At 39.6% G+C, this 24,062-nt stretch overlaps 1 protein-coding gene across 4 annotated transcripts in view; it reads right to left on the bottom strand.

Annotated features, from left to right (window-relative positions):
- ablim3 (actin binding LIM protein family, member 3) overlaps positions 1 to 24,062 on the bottom strand; it is a 316,208-nt gene that overhangs the window by 53,980 nt on the left and 238,166 nt on the right. For all 4 annotated transcript variants that reach the window (XM_059650745.1, XM_059650743.1, XM_059650744.1 and 1 more), the window contains 3 exons: positions 20,569 to 20,698; positions 9,764 to 9,853; positions 7,232 to 7,285 (listed from right to left, as the gene is read on the bottom strand). In XM_059650745.1, the coding sequence (XP_059506728.1) occupies positions 7,232 to 7,285; positions 9,764 to 9,853; positions 20,569 to 20,698 (274 nt within the window). The remainder of the gene's footprint in view (positions 1 to 7,231; positions 7,286 to 9,763; positions 9,854 to 20,568; positions 20,699 to 24,062) is intronic.

Here is a 24,062-nt window from a genome sequence, read left to right as displayed (position 1 = left end):
GTATGGTTAGTAAGTTTGCAGATGGCACCAAAATTCGTTGGTGTAGTGGACGGTGAAGAAGGTTAACTCAGAGTACAATGGGATCTTGAACAGATGGGGCACTGGGCTGAGGAGTGGCAGATGGAATTTAATTTAGCCAAATGTGTGCTGTTGCATTTTAAGGCAAACCAGGGCAGGACTTAACAGTAAGGTGAAAATAGTATTAGAGATAATGGGAACTGCAGATGCTGGAGAATTCCAAGATAATAAAATGTGAGGCTGGATGAACACAGCAGGCCAAGCAGCATCTCAGGAGCACAAAATCTGACGTTTCGGGCCTAGATCCTTCATCAGAGAGGGGGATGGGGAGAGGGAACTGGAATAAATAGGGAGAGAGGGGGAGGCGGACCGAAGATGGAAACTAAAGAAGATAGGTGGAGAGAGTATAGGTGGGGAGGTAGGGAGGGGATAGGTCAGTCCAGGAAAGACGGACAGGTCAAGGAGGTGGGATGAGGTTAGTAGATGGGGGTGCGGCTTGGGGTGGGAGGAAGGGATGGGTGAGAGGAAGAACCGGTTAGGGAGGCAGAGACAGGTTGGACTGGTTTTGGGTTGCAGTGGGTGGAGGGGAAGAGCTGGGCTGGTTGTGTGGTGCGGTGGGGGGAGGGGACGAACTGGGCTGGTTTAGGGATGCAGTTGGGGAAGGGGAGATTTTGAAACAGGTGAAGTCCACATTGATACCATTAGGCTGCAGGGTTCCCAGGCGGAATATGAGTTGCTGTTCCTGCAACCTTCGCGTGGCATCATTGTGGCACTGCAGGAGGCCCATGATGGACATGTCATCTAAAGAATGGGAGGGGGAGTGGAAATGGTTTGCGACTGGGTGGTGCAGTTGTTTGTTGCGAACTGAGCGGAGGTGTTCTGCAAAGTGGTCTCCAAGCCTCCGCTTGGTTTCCCCAATGTAGAGGAGGCCAAACCGGGTACAGTGGATGCAGTATACCACATTGGCAGATGTGCAGGTGAAGCTCTGCTTAATGTGGAATGTCATCTTGGGGCCTGGGATAGGGGTGAGGGAGGAGGTGTGGGGGCAAGTGTAGCATTTCCTGCGGTTGCAGGGGAAGGTGCCAGGTGTGGTGGGGTTGGAGGGCAGTGTGGAGCGAACAAGGGAGTCACGGAGAGAGTGGTCTCTCCGGAAAGCAGACAGGGGTAGGGATGGAAAAATGTCTTGGGTGGTGGGGTCGGATTGTAAATGGCGGAAGTGTCAGAGGATGATGCGTTGTATCTGGAGGTTGGTAGGGTGGTGTGTGAGAACAAGGGGGATCCTCTTTGGGCGGTTGTGGCGGGGGCGGGGTGTGAGGGATGTGTTGCGGGAAATACGGGAGACGCGGTCAAGGGCGTTCTCGATCACTGTGGGGGGAAAGTTGCGGTCCTTGAAGAACTTGGACATCTCGGATATGCGGGAGTGGAATGTCTTAGGGAGTGTGCCGAACAATGAGACCTTGGGGTGAAAGTTCATAGTTCCTTGAAGATGGAGTCACAGGTAAACAGGGTACTGGAGAAGGAGTTTGGTTAACTTGTCTTTAATGGTCAATGAATTGAGTATAGGTGTTGTGTAGCTGTAAAGGACATTGATAACGCCAATTGATCTCCAAGATCCACAGTCTCTTCCTTTTTGCAAGATATGACTCGAAGCAACAGACAATTTCCTCCCTAATTTAAGGATATTTGATTATTTGCTGATAATTGTACAATCTTCACCACCATTCACAATGTCTGAGAAACAGAAGCAGTCCATACTCATATGCAGCAACTCCTGGATAGTATCCTGGCTTTGGCAGAGAAGTGGAAATTAACATTTATGCCACACAGGAGCCAACACTCACCATCTCCAACAAGACAGAATCAAACCATTCTCTCCTTGACATGCAACACCATGACCATCACTGAATTTTCCACAATCAATACCCTGAGATTTATGACTGAATAGAGACTGAACTAGACCACCCATATAAATATTTTGGGTATAAGAACAGATGGTAGATGAGGAATTCTGTGGACACACTGCATAGTACACCAATGCCCCAAAGATAGTACCTTCCTGTTACCTCTAACGCTTTCAAAGACAAGTGCACCAGAATAATGGGAACACCACAACCTGCAGGCTTCCCTCTCTTGACTTTGAAGTATATTGTCATTCTGTCAGCATCTTGGGTCAAAATCCTGGAACTCACAAAACCATCATCTCCTGAACCATCCATGACCTCATCACCGCAGGTGACCTCCCATCTACAGCCTACAACCTCATTGTTCCGCAACCCCACACGGCCCACTTCTAACTCCTTCCCAAAATCCACAAATCCGCCTGCCCTGGTCCAGCTATAGTCTCTGCCTGCTCCTGCCCCACCGAACTCATCTCCACCTATTTGGACTCCATTTTCTCCCCCTTGGCCCAAGAACTCCCTACCTATATCCATGATACCACCCACACCCTCCAACTCCTCCAGAACTTCTAATTCCCCGGTCCCCAACACCTCATTTTCACCACGGACGTCCAGTCCCTATACACCGGCATTCCCCGTGCAGATGGCCTTAAGGCCCTCCACTTATTCCTGTCCCGCAGACCCGAACAGTCCCCCTCCACCGACACCCTCACCTGCCTAGCCAAACCCGTCCTCACCCTCAACAACTTCTCTTTTGATTCCTCCCAATTCCTAAAGACAAAAGGGGGTGGCCATGGTTACGTGCATGGGTCCAAGCTATGCCTGCCTCTTTGTAGGCTACTGGAACAGTCCCTCTTCCGCACCTACACTGGCCCCAAACCCCACTTCTTCCTCCATTACATTGATGACTGTATTGGCACTGCCTCATGCTCCTAAGAGGACCTCGAACAGTTCATCCATTTCACCAACACCTTCCACCCCAACCTCAGGTTCACCTGAACCATCTCCAACACATCCCTCACCTTCATGGACCTTTCTGTCTCCATCTCAGGCAGCCACCTACAAACTGATGTCCATTTCAAGCTCACTGACTCCCGCAGCTACCTGGAATACACCTCCTCCCACCCACCTTCCTGCAAAAATTCCATCCGCTATTCCCAATTCCTTCGCCTCTGCCGCATTTGCTCCCAGGATGAGGCATTCCACTCCCTCGCATCCCAAATGTCGTCGTTCTTCAAGGGCCACATCTTCCCCCCGCCGCAGTGGTCCAGAATACCCTCGACCGTGTCTCCCGCATTTCCCGCACCTCATCCCTCACACCCCACCCTCGCAATAACTGCCAAAAGAGAATCCCCCTTGTCCTCACATACCACCCCACCAACCTCCGGATACAATGCATCATCCTCTGACACTTCCGCCCCCACCACTAAAGACATTTTTCCCACCCAACCCTTGCCTGCCTTCCGGAGAGACCATTCTCTACATGACTCCCTTATTCGCTCCACACTCCCCTCCAACCCCACCACACCCGGCACTTTCCCCTGCAACCGCAGGAAGTGCTACACCTGCCCCCACACCACTTCCCTCACCCGCATCCCAGCCCCCAAGATGACTTTCCACATCAAGCAGATGTTCACCTGCACATCCGCCAATGTGGTATACTGCATCCGCTGTACACGGTCTGGCTTCCTCTACATTGGGGAAACCAAACGGAGGCTTGGGGACCGCTTTGCAGAACACCTCCACTCGGTTTACAATAAACAACTGCACCTCCCAGTCGCGAACCATTTCAACTCCCTTTTCCATTCCTTAGACGACATGTCCATGCTGGGCCTCCTGCAGTGCCATAATGATGCCACCCGTAGGTTGCAGGAACAGCAACTCATATCCCGCTTGGGAACCCTGCAGCCCAATGGTATCCATGTGGATTTCACCAGCTTCAAAATCTCCCTTCCCCCCACTGCATCCAAAAACCAGCCCAGCTCGTACCCATCTGCCTAACCTGTTCTTCCTCTCACCTATCCCCTCCTCCCACCTCAAACCGCTCCTCCATTTCCTACCTACGAACCTCATCCCGCCCCCTTGACTTGTCCGTCCTCCCAGGACTGGCCTATCCCCTCCCTACCTCCCCACCCATACTCTCCTCTCCACCTATCTTCTCCTCTATCCATCTTCAGTCCGCCTCTCCCTCTCTCCCTATTTATTTCAGAATCCTCTCCCCATCCCACTCTCTGATGAAGGGTCTCGGCCCGAAACGTCAGCTTTTGTGCTCCTAAGATGCTGCTTGGCCTTCTGTGTTCATCCAGCCCCACACTTTGTTATCTTGGATTCTCCAGCGTCTGCAGTTTCCATTATCTCTCCACTCACAGCACTGTGTGTACATCCACCAACACTTCAAGAAGGCAACACATCATTACCCTCTCAAGAGAAATTAGAGATGGTAATATTCGCCTCCCTTACCAACAATTACCACATCCTTTAAATTAATTTTTAAAAAATGGCATTCACGAAGATCATAATTGTTGCAGTATGTGGAGAATATTGAGTGGGAAAAAATATATATGAGATATACAGCTCTAGTTTCAGAATGTCCATTGCTTCATTGTTATCCTCTCACATTTAAGTCATTTTGCTATTATTAAAATATTTAGAGCTGAGTGGGGTCTCCCAGTGACAATCATGGATCTATACAGTCTAAAAACAGCTTAAACAACTACTATAAGCTAATTGTGGGAGATGATGGTTTACTCGCAGTGTCAGTCGAATAGGAGTTTTGACTCCCAGCCAAAGTTCTGGGGACATGGGTTCAAATCCCACTGTGATAGTTAGTGAAATTTGAATTCAATAACTGTCCGAAATGAAAATGGTCCAATGATGACTATGTAAGCAATGTTGATTGTCATAAATAACCAACTTGTTCACTTCTGCCCTTTAGAGAAAGAAATCTAATGTCCTTACCTTGTCTGGCCTATATATAAAACTCTGGAGTGATAGCAATGTACTTTAGTGGTAAGTGACATCTGAAATGGCCCTACCAAACCACTTGGTACAAGAGTCAATCGGGGCTGGATAAAATAAATGGCCTTGCCAGTGATGCATACATCTCATGAACAAATATTTTTAAAAACCATTTTACACAACTATTTTTGGAAATGTAACAAATGTTTGATCATAATTCTTTCTGTAATTTATAGTCAACTATTCATTAATACATATTGAATTTACAGCTAATGTCCATTTATTTATTTGTCATGCAAACATAGCAAGCTATTACCTTGTTATTTTTGCTTGCTAATATAACTTTACAAGTGATACATGCCTCAACTGTTGTTTGACAGAAAATAATTCCCCAATTATTTCGCAATTTGACAATACCAACTCTTCAAATATGTTTTTATAATGGATTCTGCCATAATATTAACCCAATTGTTATATGTATTTGAGGATGCAAATATTATTTCCCAATTAATTAATCTTAGCCACACTACAAAAAGTTACAAAAGGTAACTAATAGAAAAATCTCATTTCAAACAAGTTCCTGCTACAATTGTTATAGTTGTGTTATCCAAATTGTTAACCTGGCATCACCTTCATAACCATGGTTGAATTCTTCTTACAATTGTGATTCAGAAAACTGAATGGATATGGAAGCACATGTTTTTTCTTTTTTACAGACACACTGCATTTCAGACACTGAACAAATAGGTGTAACTTTAAAACAGAGATTAGTACTTACAGCACAATGATGAACCAAAGCGTGGTAGGCAGGCAGGAAGATAGCCAAGCATCAGCAGAGTGAGGAGAACAAATTAAAGAATAAATAAGAAGAAAATACATTGAACAGAAAGTATCCCTTTCATTGTCAGGGTAGACAAGACATAATATCTTACAAACTAACTTTTATTTTTTCATCGTGTCTTATGGGTAAACTACAGAAGTTTTATTTTTGCTATATACCAGCTGTAGAAAAGCACAAAACAATGGTTTTCCTGGCACTGTATATACCTTTTGAAATGAGGTTGCGCTAGCAAAATAATAACATGAAACTTATTGGATATTTTATCTAGGAGGAATTTTTGTTTTAATCTATATGTTTCTGATGTGCACTTAAGCTTTGGGGTAAATCACAAAAACAGAAATTGCTTGAGATGCTTGGCAAGTTTGGCAGCATCTAATGAAAAGAAAGCAGAGTTAATGTTTTGAAACCTGTGATCCATCTTTGGAACTGATGAAGTTTTGAAGAAGAGCCATTGGACTCAAGATGTTCATCCTGCTTTCTTCTCATGGGTGCTGCCAGACCTGCTGAGTTCCTTCAGCAATTTCTGCTTTCGTTTCAGATCACCAGCAAGGGCAATTCTTTGTTTTATTCAATCACAAGTTGTCTCTTGCCATTCTTCAAAATGAGATTAGTTAAAGAGGCAAAAGCAAAATGCAGTGAATGCTGCAACTCTGATGAAAGGTATTTGGGATGAAACATTAACTCTGTTTCTTTTTCCATGAATGCTACCTGGCCCAAAGAGCATTCCAGCATTTTCTGTTTTTTATTGGACAAAGAAAGGATTTGTATTAACATAGTCTATTACTGAAACTCAAATCTATATTGATATGAAACAATACAGGATGTATTATTTTGTATCAACTGTTTTGAGTAGATATCCATCTATAAAAGATGATAGGGAAAACATTGTCTTGATTGCATAATATGTAGTTGTCTTGAAGGACTACAGGGAGATTTAAATGGTCATTCACTGGATCAATTTTTGTTTAGGGAAATTTGAGGGGGAAAAAAATCTTTTAAGATCGTGCCTAGAAAAAACATAAAGAGAACGAGGATTCACATATTGCTAGACAGTTCAAGCACATTTTAAGGAAAAGAGACAAAGCCTACAACTTGTTTTGTTATCTGTATATCAACAGGTCATACCTAATGCTCAGTCCCAAGGATTATTCACAATTTTATTTGAAATTTACTGCATTTCTACAGGGGTTAAAGCAAATTAAATGTAACATATTGACTTACTGTAATAATGTGTATTATATACAAATTAGATGTTTTACTTTTTCTGAAGAGTACTTTAAAAATCAAGGGAAAGGAGTACCGACTTGTTAAATAATTTAATTTAAAATTTTGAAATGTACAACCAAGCTCACAGCATCAATTGCAATTTGTATGCTATTATTTTAAATTTGAATTTACCTTATGAGCTTTGATTTAACTGGGCTTCACAGCACTAAGGAAAGGTAAGTTCTACTCTCACATTTATTAAAAATGTAAACGTTTCAAGGTTTAAGTATAAGAGTCAAGCAGATAGTACCATGTCGCTTATAGATAGGGGGCTTCCTGTAGATATTAGTGATTTCTCCACTTGCTAAAGGAAAGAGAAGAAAGCAAGGATAGCTATTATTAATAAGTTGCAAATGTATTAAATTGAAACAGTGCATCATGCAGAAACAGTGCATTATTCTGAAACTGCGTTGACCAAGAGAGGCATGCTTGAGTTAATTATAGGATCTTAACAGTGTGCAAGCAGTTTATAAAAATATAAAATCTTGGTCTAGTGACATAATTGTTTAAACTGCAGCTTCAGGCTCCCTAAGTTAACATCGTTCATGAACCTGATACCCATATCAATTTAGTTGACTAGTTACCCCCGTTCAAACTATGTCAACAGTCAAATTTGAACATTATTACCAATGTTAGCTGATTCAAAATACTAGCAATGTTCAATTTCTAAGATGGTTTTCATTGCATATTGATCATAATATTTGAATACATGTAGTGCATACTTGGAATATGCAATGAAGGCGGCCTTAAAACAATTCAAGCAAATTCAATGAATGTAGCAGCATGAGGTTGTGATAATTGGAGATTAGTATTACATTGTAGTCATGATACATGTCTGATTGTCCTTTTAGATAATAAGTAATATTCACTGAAAAGAAAACCATCAGAAAGCCGACAAACAAATAAATGAAGGGAAGTATTAGCACTTCCATGACATTGACAAAATGTTGGATGACTTTTTGATATGAAAACTGCTCCACTAATTATCCAGCAAAGAAAAACGTAAAGTGGCTTACAAATCTGATTATTAAGTCACTTCACACTATTCTATTGCAGAGGCATGCGCAATCAGTTGTATATATGATATTTAGATCTAAATTTAGGAAGATAGCAATTTCATGCGAGTGGACGCACTTTCAAAGCTACTGAAAAAGGATAAGTGTGTAAGTTTGGGAGTAGGGTGTCAGGTAGATGAGGGGTTAGCATGCCAGAGAGTAGGTTGCCTGCTAGATTAAAGGCTTGTGTGGCTGTGGGATATGCTGGGTAATGGATAGGGTTGCAGGTGGATGAGGTGAATACGGTGCCAGATCGGTGAGGGGTTCAGATTGGGGGGAGATAGGAAGCTAAGAGGGTAAGGAGTTAATTAGGATATCAGGTAAGTGGATAAATGCCTAGAGTAGACCAAAGGGTTGGTTTGGGTGGGTTAATTGGTTTGGTAGGGAGAAATTGATTTGTTTGATGGGAGTGTCAACTCCTGTGTTGTCGAGGGCCAGGGGCGGTTAATCAATGGGTGGGATCGTTACTCAGGAGTTAGATCAGGTTTTAATTCCACTCATTTATCCTGAGTAAGCATTATGCATAAATCAATGGGAAACTTATTAAAATTTCCGACAAATTCAGAGTAAGGGCCTTTTTTTGGGGTGGTTACAGATGCTAGGAAGTTGCCCCGTGGAAATGTCAATTTCTTGGCCAATTTCTGTGGAGTCAGCTGTGTCAGGATTTCCACATGGCTCTTACGTGCAACACCAATCTATCATGCTGCAATGTGGATTAATTATTTCATTTGAATTTCTGGGCCATTATTGTGCCTGAATGTAAAGATTTTTTCTTCTCTCACTTGATCAAGCACATTCCCTAACTGTAGGGATGTATGCTTAATGCTTAATGATATTTTCCTCAGGTAGATGTGCATAAATGGCAATGCAATATGCTTAGTAAATTTCATTACATTTTGCTGCCAGGTGCCTATTCTCTGTCTTCCTCTATGCACAGCTTTGGCTATTGTTGATAAACCATATTCATGTTCTGCCCTGGCACCATGTTAACGTGCAAGTGAAATGTACCATCATGTTGCCCATTGAACTATTTTATTATAATGTATGTGATGTAAGGAAATTCAAAACATGTGAGATGTCCAATATCTGTTAAGACACTATAAAGGATAGTCAGGACATTCATGGAGACAAACTCTTACTCTTTATGTTTTTTTTAAGAGACAGCCTCATCTTGAATCTCAAGCATTTTCAATTAATCAATTACATGAAAAAAAGTGCATCAGTTCTCTCCAAATCATATCATGGTTCTCAAAAGGATAAGTAATTGATGACCAATGGAACTTTTTGCAAAACTCAAGTTCTCTGCAGGAAAATATACATAGAAAACATTTCTTTGGTAATTAAGAGCTCATTTCAAAAGATGAAAACAATTAGCAGTGGAATATGCCGTTCAAATATCTTATATAATGTATTATTTAAGATGAATTTCATTCAGTTTGGTTAAAGAATGCCATTTACAATTATGACTTTCACTTCTTTTCACTTACTCTCTACTTACTTGTCAATGTTTAATACATTAAAAAAGTTACACCCCGATATCAAAAAGAGTTTAAGATGCTTTGTCATTGTGCCTGAATAAATGGCATGTGCCACTGCTCTGCCTGTGATTTTGTTTTGCTGCGCTGTGAAATGTTTACATTTGAACGTATTAGTTTAATGTAATCTAGAAATGCCATTTATTTTCATTGTAGCATTCAAGCCATGCCGGTCAGTGCATAAGCTCCTACCTGGTATATGGAAATGTGTAGGTGTCTGAGCAGGGCTTGGCTTGATGTCTAGCTGGGTGTAATAAGGTGAACTCCGGCCACTTTCAATGCCTCCAAAGAAGTGCAAATAAAGCAGCAAAAAAATCAAATAAATCAAAGGTGAAGGCTTTGAAGCAAATAAGAATAAGTAATCTGTTCAGAGAACCATGTCCTTCTAGCAAGGAACTTGCACGGTCAAGGAAGTCATACCTGTTGCTTTTGTGAGTTCAGCCAGTTCTGGTTACACTGTTACGGCTGTTACATTTCCACAAGTGGGGTGACAATCACCATTGTAATTCAGAATCAACATTTTCTTTTATATGTGAACAATAATTTGTTTTCAACATGTCAGGAAAGTGATCACAAAGGATTTTAAAACTTGCTGGATAATACTAGAAGCTCTAAAGCCCATTCTTACTTCCCACTTCACTACACTCACTGCCTCACTCTAAACCGGTCCTATACCATTCATGTTTCTTTGTCAAAGATGCCATTTAGTGGCTTCCTTGCCAGAACACATGGTAAGTGAAACTCCTGGCCAGATTGTTTGCACCTTACTAGGTGAAGCATCAAAGGTGAAATTGAGGATTCTCACTTATACGTATTCTTGAGCCCATAAGGCGGCTTTGGAAAGAAAGAATGCTTTTTTCCAATCGCCCTTTACAGCTTGTCATGTCAAATTCAATTTTCTGTCAAGAAACTATAATGGTCTAATCCTCATTGTAACATTTGACACTGTATTTTTGACAGTTGACCTCAAGACTCCCTAGACACTAAAAAATAGCTTTTCCTTGAGTCAAGAAATCTAGCATTTTCACATAATTAAAGAAATAAAGCAGCTGTAACTCCAAAGATAATAATTAATTCCAAAAGCAATGTAAATTATTTTCACCTAGGTTAAAGTAGCAGAATTATACTTGGAGTGGCAAACTACCAAATTAATGATTCAATGCTTTCCTAAAGTTTTGTTTTCTTTCAAAACAAATTTCAGTGTTTAATAATTCAACAATATTTCACCTACTCAAATTTCATGTCATGTAATTTAGTTTCTTAAAAAGGACTACCCAATTTTGTAGCAACTATTGAAAGTTGAAATTTGTTTAAATATCTAAACTCTTCAAAGAATGCTTATTCATAAAATATTTTTGCAGGTGCTATAAATTTCATGCAAAAGAGTTCCTCCAGTCATCCTGTTTAGTAATTATAGAGTAGAATGGGACACATTAAATAAAATATGTAGAGTTTCTGATTCCCAGTGTGTTGTGTGATGACATTGCAATAGAATATTGGGGTTTGACGATCACAGAAATGAGAAGTGATAGCTTCCAACTGGATGAATCAGGAAAGTGAAGCCAAAAGGAGAAAAACCAAAAGAATGCAGACCCTTTATATAAAAACTGTCTTTGGTTGATTTCTTCCTTTCTTTCCTCCTGCAATTTTCTTTACCCTGTCGTAAAGTTTGTGTGTGGAATGAACTTCCTGTGGTAGTAATGCAGATAGGTGCAGTTAAAACATTTTCAAAAACACTTAGGTAAGTACATGAATAGGAAAGGTTTGGAGCTATATGGGTCAGGAGCAGGAAGGTGGGGCTAGTTTAGTTTGGGATTATATTCGGCATGGACTTATTGGACTGATTCCATGCTGTATGAGTCTATCAGTCACATGGTTGTTTCAAGGAAAAGAATGAAAATGAATTTGCAACTATATTGAATGTATTGATTGATTGTTGCAAAGTTAGTTAGAGTATTTGATGTTCACAAAATGATAAGATGGAAGAGTGCATGGTCCCTTTAAATAATGATTTTTTTTGGCTTGGAGATTAAAAAAAAGGCTTGCAGGCAGAAGCAAATGCACAGAGAATTCTTGAAAGTGAAACATTGTATTAAAAGGCTACACAGTTAGCAGGCAAAGCAGCATTTTTACCAAGACAACAGGTTTTTGAATTTAGCCAATTAATTAAAACTAGGCTTTAGATGCCAAAACCCAATTAAATTTAAATCTGACGGTTTTGACAACCTAGGGCTAATCCCATTGTAAGAAATTAACAGGTTGTCAAGGGTATAAAAGAAGAGGGCATTTGAAAATTGGTGTGAAGTCAACTATCATTTGCCAAGAGAACAGCTCTCAGCTAACAAAGAATCAATCACTGGCTCTCACAGAACTACCTAAGCTCTCAGAAAATCATCATCTAAACTAAAGGTACAGCGGCACTCTTAGCTAATATTCCAGACACAAGAATTTGACAGAGAAAGTTGTTCCTCACTGAGGATCAGCAGAGAGGTGCAGAGCATTCTGGAAGACTTATCACTTATAAGTTCTTGTCACTTTGGTTTATATAAGTGGGGCTTATACTTATTGGAACAGCCATTATAACTTTGTTTACTCGGGAATAGTTAGAGAGGAATTATTTGGTTTGTTAGTTGTTCTATTAATTGTTTTACTGTTGGAGTTAGATAAATAAATTTTTACTTGTTGATTATAAAGTAAATAAAAGGATTTTATTCTATTTAACCACTCCTTTATAACATTTTGGGAGCTGAGAGGCAGGTTATACCGCTTTTCACATTTCTTTTAACAGATTATGAGGTGAGGCTAGCTTACTGGGTGTTTTGGTTTTAGTTATTAGAGGGGTGTCGACCTCACCTTCTTAACCCAATCAATATACTGATAGGAGATAAGTGTGATTTTATTTGACATGTTATAGAAAGGGTTAATGGGTTACATTTTAGCCAGTGACCTTCACAAACAAGGAGTTGGATTATGTCCTAAAGGCTGATACCCAAAGACTGGCATAAAAGTCAGGGACACACCGGCTCCACTTGGTCTGCTCTAATTCTCCAGGCATTAGCCCTTCAATTATTATTCAGGAGGACCCCTGGAGGACCAATGTGGCACAGTGTAATATCGCTACCTCTGGGCCAGGAGAACAAGGTTCATGTCCCACCTGCTCCAGATGTGGAATAATATTTCCAAATAAGGTGATCTAAAAATACCTAAGACTCTTGGCCTTCTCTATAGAGCTGCAGTCCAATTAGTGGTCAGCAGCATTGGCACACCATGATCAGTCGCACTGGATAAAAAGGAACATCAGATGGCATCAGACAAAGTAAAACATAGCTGGATGTGAGTTTGCTCGCTGAGCTGGAAGGTTAGTTTTCAGACGTTTCATCACCATCCTAGGTAACATCATCAGTGAGTCTCCAATGAAGCGCTGCTGTTATGTCCCGCTTTCTAAACTCGCTAAAACATAGCTCTTGGTAATGCCACCAGCAGGGCCAAGTAAGGTGTGGGGGATGTTGGATGGACAGGGTGATACAGAGACTCAAAATGGTGGTTTGGTGGAAGTTCTCGGATGAGTTCAGAAAGGATGCTTTCCCCTTTTCACTGACCAGCCACCCATGGGGTTAAAACTCCCTGTAAAAATGGAGTAGCAGTCGATGAGACTTTGAATTGTGCATTAGTTGTTCACTGAGAGGCCTCAATTGGAACATTGGCAAGTGGTTGACCTGACATCTCCCCTGCTGCCTGTAACTTGGTGGTGGGATAGTGGTGGTAGTAATAACATAAAATCCAACACACGATGTCTTCAACAGTTTGATGTGACTCAGATAAAGTAACGTGTCTCTGTAGGGAGGGTTAATAAGTACTGAAGTGCAACTGAGGTGAGATATCAAGAAAATTTTTTAAGAATTCCATTACTTATCTGGCATACACATTCAGAACAAAAGTAAGAACTTGAACATAGTAAAACACCATTCAAAAATACAGGGGAATAAGAGACTTTAAAAAGTTACATTCTTCTCTTTAAACATATAGGAGAACCAGAGGTGTGAAGATAAAAATAAACCAAATGTGCACCCTCTTCATTCATACCCCCACCAGTAGGCTCAATGAATGCAATTGAATATATGAAACTAAATCAATGACTAATCTTATAAGTCATATTGGCACTGCATGAACATGTATGACCGAGTATTATTTTCATTGAAATCAGTTGAAATCAGCAGTCGGTGCTTGAGTAAACAGCTCTGTAAAGGACTTCAATGTTTCGGTATAAACATGGTCAAAAGTGCATGCCAGTAAGAACCAAAATTTAATTTGTTAAAAACAGGTTGTCAACTTTGTAAATTAAGTAAAAGATAAAAAGCAATGGCAAAACTCTTGTTACTGTAATGATAAGTTCCAATGTTACCAGTTCAGAACCTGAGAGACTGAAGTGCAGAGTATGAAAGAAGTGATACCCCTTGTAAATTTTCTACATGAGAAATGACACATTGCCTGAAAAGAAGATAAATGCTCACATGCTGGAAAAATGCAAGATGTAAGAAAAAGAAGTTAAGTTGTGTCGACAAGTATCTTAACAATAAATTCCTTTAGCATTTCCATGGATTACGATACAAATTTGTTGGATAAACCAAGATCAATGCAAATGCTAAAGTACTTGCACATCAACCTGGATTGCTATAAATTATTGATTAAATGTGGATTCAGGAAGGACAATGAAGTATAAACAATTTCTGCAAGTTTTATATTGCTTTTTGCTCTCACAATCACGAAGCAAAAAATGCAGCACTCAATTCTAACATCCAATACGCTGAAAATTGTTGTTGTTCGTTAGGTCAATCCTTAAGAGATATTAACGTGTTTTTTTTTCAGTTTATGATTGGCTATGTCAAAAATAGCTGTGGGTGGCCATTTATGAATATGATGAGTATCAGAAGGTAAACTATGCATAACTGTTCACCACCTATTTAACCACTTGAGATTAAATTCTGCATTCATACAAATCATCCTACAGTGATCAAACTGAAATTCAAATTATCTCGATATCTGAACTGCTATGAAAAGCTGCTCTTCGCTGATTACTAAGTCAGGGCATGTTTTTACTTGAAATCTTAAGTTGCTTTCACTCTGAAATGAGGTAGAAAATGTAACGAAAAACATATTAAGCATATTTACTTGTAAAAAAATCAAACTATTTGGGCACATTATGACATTTATGAGTAGTTCAAATTATTCAAATAAAATCTTGACATCTAAATGCACAAATCGCCAGAAGCAGTAGAGGTTAATAAGGCTATCAAACCCAATAAATTAGGCCTGAGCCACAATTCTAAAAGATCAGAATAAAAATGAGAGATGCTGTGTTAAATGTCCATTACACCATATTCTGAAAGTTGCATATGGTTTGGATTTCCATATTGTAAAAGGTCAGGCAGGAAGATTTAAAAAAAGGTTCACAGATATGATGCAAAAACTGAGAGGACTAACATTCTTTTCCAAGCAAAATACAGATTTCCAAGATAATTAAAGTGTTTAATAAGGTACACATAGAGAGAATGTTTCCATTTGTCAGAGTCGAAAACTACATGTAATGAACATAAGATTGCCATTAGTTTAGCTTACCAACATCTTCTCAAGAGCAACTAGGGAAGGACAATAAATGCTGGCCAGCCAGTGATGCTCACATTTGAGTGAATAAAAAAAAGTAAATCCAGCAGCAAATCCAAGTAAAAACCTTTCTCACAAAGAATGGTAAGAATGTGAAACATGCCACTAGAAGGAGTAGTTGACACAAACAGCATTAATGCAGTTCAGAGAAGCTAAATCAGCATGAGGGAAATGGTAATAGCAGAAATCTGATAAGCATTATATGAAAATGGATATAGGAAAACAGTTATTACGCATCAATACTGGTATGGATTAGTTAGGCTGCCTACACTTGATGCAACATCTACTTGCAGGTGTATTTATTTACAGAGATATAACATTTAATCTCATTTATGAAATAGATTGTGATACAAGGGAATCAACGCCTTTCTTAGCACATGAAGATGATTAAAAGCACAGTTTGTGAATATTCTGCATCCAGTGAAATATCTGCTTTGTGTTATATCATTGTATTTCTTTGTTCTCCAACTATGTCTGGTACTCTGGATGAATGTTGTGATAAAGTTGGAAAGTTTTATGTCTACCATGTGCTTAACAACTAAAGCTGTTTTTAAATTGGAGCTCATTGATGTTGGCTTCAAGGACGCACATATAGATTGGCCTGGTGTTTCTCATTACTAAATCTGGCTGCCTTATGTCAGTGGTGGAATCATAGACAAACTTTTCAAGAGTTGCTGACCCACATTCAAATTTTAAAATACAGAGGCTGGGACACAGGCTCCCATGAGTCTGACCTTAGTAAACGCCAATAGAAATGTGGGTTAAAGCTTCACATTGATTACATTTTATAAAAGAGCCCTGGTCACACCTTGAAGAAAAATCATATATTAAATAACATAGAATCATTCTTCAGTTTGCCATTCTCTTTTTATCCAGGAATCAATGCTAGAATCTGGTATTTTGTGCATAATTCTGCCACCTATGTTTGATGATATTCCTCCCTAGTTCCACGAAGGCCAATTACCATTCCCCAATCACTCTCCTGAAAAACTTCAGGGGATAGTTCACTTGAAAATTTGAAACAGAGTTTGCTAGGTTTTCCTCAGGTAGGTAGAGGTAGGAAACCAAGATGTTGAGATGGAATTGAGGTACAGATCAATTGAACAGCTGAATGACATCTTTGCTAATTCCTAATCAATTTTGAAACCTTACATGTGAAAATGAGCATCATAAAGATTCCTTAGACGAGACTCATTATAATGTCATCAAATTTCAGACTCAGCTTGAGGTTGTGTCTGAAACTAGTATCTTAAACTCAAATAAACACAATTACACATAATTACAGAGCAAGAGATGAGTTTTAGAAGACAAAGACATTATGGTGACCTCAGCCTAATTGGGAATTGAACCTGTGTTGTTGACATTGCTCTGTATTGCAAACCAGCCGTTCAGCCAACTAGATAACTGAGGAGGGACTGATGACTCACTAACTAGTAGGAAATGCAGTGTTGGAATAAATGGATTATTTTTAGATTGGCAAACCGCTAACTCTGGAGATCTACAAGGATTGGTATCGAGGCATCAGGTATTTACAATCTAAAGATACAATCTATACATAAAATTAAAATCTGCAGCAAATTTTCTGACAACACAATATGTGGGAAGCAAACTTTGAGGAGGACACAAAAAACATCACAACTTTTGAGATGCCATACTCTTACCTGTTGGATGGAGAGCTGGCAAGGGACTTGTGTTGTCTCTTTTTGATATTCTCGCCCAAACAATAAGCCAACAAAGCTGAGGACCTTCTCAGCAAACAAGAACCCAGAGATGGAATTCTCGCCTACCAAGGGCTGCCAGCCATGTCTTATGACTGTGCTGCCCTTCTGGTGAGGCGGTGGCTGCTGCCAGAAGGACAAAAAGCAGACTCCCAGGATCTCAAAGTGATGCAGCCCAAGGGTGCCTTATAGTTGTGGTGGGGAGTATGACTTGGTGTTGGGGGTTGAGAAGTTGTGGAAGTTGCATCAAGAGGGGCATAGGGAACAAAGCAGGTCAACCAGTGGGATTCCTCTCAATGGACTACTCTCATCGCAATGCCTTGATCGGGAACTCAGCATTTGGTCAAGAGACCTCCCTCCACCATACGGAGATGACCATTTACACCTTCTGTTTTAGCCGTTTTACTTGCTGCACGGTGACAGGCTCATCTGCAGCAGGGTTATTCCTGGTGGCAAGAAGATCATTGACTAGCCACTGAGACTTCAACTGGCAGCATGGCAGGAAGATCAACCATGGGCTTAACTCTGTAGGAGGTGAGAGAACAGTGGAGCTCACGTATACTCTCACTCCACCTAATTATGTTCTCTTCTCACATCTAAACTCACATGAGAAGAGCACAGATTTCTGTTCAAAGAATTTGAAGGGGATACAGGAAAGTTTTAAGATTCAGTAAAAGCTTGGCAGATGGATTAAAATGTGAAGTTTTCCAACCAGGTGAGAAGAATAGAAAAGAACGTTATTTAAATTGAGAGAGACCGAAAAATTCTGTAGGATCTGGACGTTCATATACATTTGTAAGAAAATGTCAGCATGCAAATACTGTAAGTGGGATGTAGGTCTTTTTTGTAAAGCAGATGGACTACAAAGTAGGGAAGTCATGTTACAAATATATGGAACATTGGTACAGCACACCTGCCACACTGCATACAACTTTGTCCTCCTTCCATGAATACGCATACATACAAATAAGGCATTTAGTCTCTTGAGCCTGCTTTGCCATTTAATACATTTATAGCTGACCTGACTATAATCTCAAATCTGTAATCCCACATTCTTATTATCCCCGATAACCTTTCACAACCTTGTTCGTCAAGAACTATTCCAAGTCTGTCTTAACAATATTCAAAGGTTCTGCTTTCACTTCCTTTGCAGGAGATTTCCAAAGACACATGAAAGAAATTGCTTTGTCTCTGCTTAAAATGGGCAATACTCTACTTTTAAACACTGGCCTCCAGTCCTAGACTTTCCTCTGAGAGTAAAAATCCTTTCCACATCTAACTTGTCAAGACTTTTCAGGATCTTGTATATTTCAATGAAGTCAACTCTTACTCTTGTAAACGCCATCACATACAAGTCTACTACTGTTTAACCTATCTTCGTAAAATAATCTGCCCACTCCAGCACTGGAAGGATAGAAATTCTCTGAACTGCTTTCAATGTATTTACATTCTTCCTCAAATAAGTTGTCGAATACTGCATACAGAACTCCATTGCCTTGTACAACTGAAACATACCCTCCTTATTTCTGTATTCAAATCTCCTTGCAATAAATGAAAATATTCTATTAGCTTTCCTAATTACTTGCTATGCCTGCATACTAACATACGTGATGATATTCAGGTCCCTCTGTATGCCAGAGTTCTGCAATCTTTCACCTCTTAGATATTACACTTTGATTTCATTATGCCTGCCAAAATGGGTAACTACATATTTTTCTACATTATATTTCATTGCCAGATCTTTGTCCACTCACCCATGTACATTTTGTCTGATAAAGCCCAACTTTTCTTTCAGTATACACCTTGTTAAAACCCTGCTGAAAGTTGAAGTCTTTAGAATTTAAAGTGCAGATTTCTATTAACTGCTAACAGAAACAAAATGAGATTTAGACAATTTATTTAAGAAGGGTTACATTTATGTTGGAGACAATTCAGGAAAGGTTCACTTGGTTGGTTCCTAGGATGAAGGGATTGGTTTAAGAGGGCAGCTTGAGCAGCCTTAGGCTTTATTCATTACAGCTTAGAAGAATGAGTGGAGATCTTATTGAAACATAAAATTCTGAGGTGGTTTGACAGGGTAAAAGATGAGGAAACCTTGAAATTTGCACTTCAACATAATGGGTCTCTTGTTTAAGGTGGAGATGAAAAAGAGGTACTTTTGTAGGTGGTTGTTAATCTTTCAAATTTACTACACAAAAGAGCATGCTGGAGCACAGCACATACACTCAAGGCTAAGTGAGACAGATTTTTGATTCAAAAGGCAGTCAAAGGTTAAAAGCGCAAGTCAAGAAGTGGAGTTAAAGTCAGGATCAAATCAGCCATGTTGTTATTAAGTGGTAGAGCAGGCTTTGAGGAACCAAATGCTTACTCCTGTACCTTGACTTATGTTCTTATAAGCCTGCTCTCAATCAATGTCCACCCATTCACATTTAATCTCACGATGGCTTGGAATATATGACTGGGAAGCAGAATTTCTGTTTGATTTTCCATTCCCTGATGTAAGAACTCAGAGACCAACTGTAGTTCCCCTAATGTTGAGATGTGTTTTCACTGCACAGACTTGGGGCTGATCCCAAGATCTGTCTGGTGTGTATGTAGTAGCTATTCTCCAAATAAACTTGCTGGCCATTTTTGTCATCCCAGTGTCTATTTCTAAAGGGTGTTTATTTAGTTGGTGATTTCCTGCCTTGGACGAAATAAATGGTTTCTGGAAATGCTCTTTGGTAATTTATTAAAATATTTAAGCATCAAACTCAATTAATATCTGATTTCTCTATGCTCAAATGTGACCTATTGTCATTGAGATGACATTAAATCCCAGATGTCACTTTCATTCTCAATTCTAAATGAATACCAGAGTTTAACAAGTACTAACTAGTGAAAAATACTTGTGACAGTGTCTAAATGATTTCTCTTGCTGAATAAGCATACTTTGAAGACAAACATAGTCAGCAATGATGACATTTATATAACTGACTGCTCACTGTTTTATTTCTTGCTTGTAAGCAAGAAAATGTACAACTAAGTGATTTTATGAAATGGAATGAAATGATGATGTAGTTAGTTGCTCTTTCGTTGAATATTTTTCAGTGCAGTCAGTTTCTTCCATTTGTGACTGGTTCGAAAAAGGTACATTTCAATTTTTATGGGGCAGATTTTACACTGGTCAATCTATTCATCCAGTATCTTCTTAAACCGCGTTTCAATGTCACATTTTGAATGCAATTGATTTATCCCATTCAGCTGAGTATAAATTCAGGCAATGGAAATATTAATTGCCTGTCTGCATATATAATAGTCAAAACATTCACCCAGAATGAACTCTTTCCACTCTACAAATATTTTTTTCTGTCTAAAGGCTGAAATTATATGTTGCTCATTTCATGTCTTATAAGATCATGAAACATTATTACAATATGTTTATAGCTGGAGCTACCTGAGTTGCTGACTATTCAGTTAATTGATATTGCGTTTTTTAGGTCAATCAAGTGGCAGTTGACACAAAGCAGTTTATTTTTGTTGAGTTTTATTTTCTTTAAAATTTGAATGTTACTACAGATTGTTACACTCAAAAGGTTATTCACAAGGTAAACATTCTGGTGCAAGAAAATCCATTACCTGGTCTGTGATAATGTTGAGGTGATCGAGGCATTGTGGGAGACATCCCATGTCGACTGTACAAGGGAGAGTCAATGTATCCAGGACTGGAAGATCTCCTCTGTCTTAAATCAATACCATCATATACGTCCTACCATAACATAGCACGAACATTGTTAGTACCAAGTTAGCTGTTAAGTACTCACTTCTAATAACAATAGATACAATAACTGAGGAAATGGATGTTTGGATTCTACAAAGTATGTTAGAACATGATTCACAGAAATATATCTGGCCCATTAATATGTAGGATTTAAGTAAATCGCACTGAGCACATTATGTGAATTGATTTTAGTGGCAAGATTACATTTGATTTGTAAAATTTGTTAACATTTTTAAGGAATAAAAAAATCATCTGCGAATCAGCAACATTTTCACTGTAGATCAGAATGCTGGTCATAACCTATGTTTAACTGCAGAGGCATCTGAACTGAATGGATGGATGGATGTATAGCATATCAGAATATCCTTGTTAAGTTTAACAAACTAAATTTGACAAGTTCAGATTTTAAACAGAACAGAGATATACTGCAGTCTTTTATGAGTCTCAAATCATACTCCGATGTTTAAAATAAAATGATTTGCACGAAAATGTCTTGCAGCGTTGCCTTATTGTAACAGATTTAATATTGCAACTTTATTGTTACAATAAAAGTTTTCTAATCTCAGGAGATAAATTAATATAATCTCTGTGGACGTCATGGTCTACAATTTACAGGTTTGATTATGTTTCAATATTGTATTTGAACCTTGTAATTTACACAGTAGTACAGTCCCTTCGGAACTGAAACAGCCTGTGATTTAATTAAATTCAGTGCTTAGATGATGACGTCCATCTGAAATTCATGAATTTAATGTATTTGTTAGCAATTGGAAAGCGTCACCAAGCGAAGGTGAGAAACCTTTTCACATGAAAAAGGAGAAAACTGAAAGGATGTTTAACTTTCCTACACCTTTCAACATTTAGCATTAGCAAAGGCGCTGGTCAGGGTGACCTATTCATTCACTCAGCCAAGAAATTCATACTTAATTGAAAGGAAAAAAATGTGGTGGACAATTTGCTTCAGAGAGCAAACAAATATCTGAATTCATTGACTACATAATATTGCTACAATAGAAGGTACTTGCATTGTACCCAATGTAATATGCTAAAAGATTATCCACCCTGGCTTGCCACACATTTATTAGACCAGAAATCTAACAGATTGGAAAAGAGAAAATATCCCAGTCATTATGCAGCATATCTAGAATTCTCATTTAATTGAAAAATACACTCATTTCAGATACAAACTGTATCAACAAATTATACAAGATTGACTGTTTCATGAAAACGGTAAGAACTGCAGATGCTGTAAATCAGGAACAAAAACAAAGTTGCTAGAAAAGCTCAGCAGGTCTGGCAGCATCTGTGGGGGACAAAACAGGGTTAACGTTTAGGGTCTGGTGAGCCTTCCTCAGAACTGATTTTGGCTGGGAAAGCGTCAGTTTATATGCAGAAAATAGGAAGGTGGGTTGGGTAGGGAGAAAACGAAAGGTTGGAGCCCAAAGAGAGACAAAGACAGTTGGACAGATAAAGAAGTTGCTAACGATCAGGCTGGGAGGGTGAATAGTTGTTAATGGGGACTGTTAGTGACTAACAATGGCGGGTGTGTAATGGCAGACTATATGGTAACAAGGCCTGGTGTGTCGGGTGGGGGCTTGGGGCATGGAAGAGTTTAGGCCCTAAAATTATTGAACTCAACAATGAGGCCGGAGGGCTGTAGGATCCCCAAGCGGAAAATGAGGGGTTGTTCCTCCAGCTTGCACTGGGCTTCACTGGAACACTGTAGCAAGCTGGACACAGAGATGTTGGCCGTGGAGCAAGGTGGTGCATTGAAGTGGCAGGCAACAGGTAGTTCAGGGTCTTTATTGCGAGCAGAACGTAGATGTTCTGCGAAGTGGTCGCCAAGTCTACGCTTTGTTTCTCCAACGTAGAGGAGGCCACATTGTGGCAGCAAATGCAGTAGATTAGATTCTTGTGAGTGCAGGTGAAGCGTTGCTTCTCCTGGAAGGTATGTTTGGGCCCTCAATCAGGTCCGACCCATCACCCACACTTCCACCTTCACCCCTTCTCTTACCTCCCGCAACAGCGATAGGGTTCTCCTTATCCTCACCTACCATTCCACCAGCATCCACATCCAGAAGATCACCAGACGCCATTTCCGCCACCTCCAGCAAGATGCCACCACCAGACACATATGCCCCTTCCCTCCCTTGTCCGCCTTCCTTCCCAGGACACCCGGGTCCACACTTCCTCCATCCCCAACACCTCCCACAGCCCTATGGCACCTTCCCCTGTAACCGGCGAAGGTGCAACACCTGCCCACTTAACTCCTCCCTCCCCTGTATCCAAGGGCCCAAACATACCTTCCACACCTTCTACAAACTGTCTTTCTTTCTGTTTGCGCTCCATCCTCTCATTTACTCCCTACCCCACGCACCTCCCTATTTTCTGCATATAAACTGATGTTTTCCCAGTCACCATCAGTTCTGAGTAAGGGCCACCGGACCCTAAATGTTAACTCTGTTTTCTCCTCCATAGATGCTGCCAGACCTGCTGAGATTTTCCAGCAACTTTGTTTTTGTGACTGTTTCATGACTTTTTTTGCAAATCAAAGGAAAATCTACATATGTATATAAAATAATAATTATTGTAAACTTCGTTCTGATTATAATATAGTATAATGTTTATAATGATGTAAAAACTATCAATGTACATTAATGGTTTGGACGGAGAGGGTATTGTGCTGGAGGGCAGGGATGAACAAATATTTGTAAGATTCAACAATTCATTTTGTCAACATTTTGTGGATAATATCTATTTATCATAAAGAATCAATTCCTCAGCAATGTCTCACTAAATGTGATATCCTTAGGCTACAAGCCACCACAGGAATCCACTGTGCCAGTTGTTTTGCAATTTTGTGATTCCAGATTAAAAGCTTGTCGTCATTGACAAAACAATTGAAATGCTGCCAGCTGTTGGGAAGATTTCTGAACTACTGAGCTAATTCTCCATCTGAAATACTTCACCCAATGCACACTGCACTTTGTGAACAAAAGCATAATTGCCATTTAACCATTCAGTTATTTAGTGAACCCTGTTTGAATCCAAAACAATTTGAGAATGCTTCAGATGAAAACATTTCTCTGACAAGAAATATGCTGCATTTAGTTCCTTTTGCTTTAAAACAAAATACAGTTGTTTAATTCTGCTTTGATAATGTATGTGTTTGTGCACTAACTAATTAGTTTTTTTTAACAGAGATTTGATATGCACTACTGCTGCTTTTGCTCTGATTGAGCATTAATAAAAGCTATCTCTTGGTGCAAAGTCTTTGAATTAACGCAGACATTACACAACATGTATGAATAGCAAACTAAGAGCTCCCAAGTACCAGCATGTGCTGCACTAG

Source organism: Stegostoma tigrinum, chromosome 13, assembly GCF_030684315.1.
Source record: "Stegostoma tigrinum isolate sSteTig4 chromosome 13, sSteTig4.hap1, whole genome shotgun sequence".
In the NCBI taxonomy this organism is placed as follows: Eukaryota; Metazoa; Chordata; class Chondrichthyes; order Orectolobiformes; family Stegostomatidae; genus Stegostoma; species Stegostoma tigrinum.
Note: the sequence above shows the minus strand (reverse complement) of the source record. Positions and strands in the feature narration are given on the sequence as shown.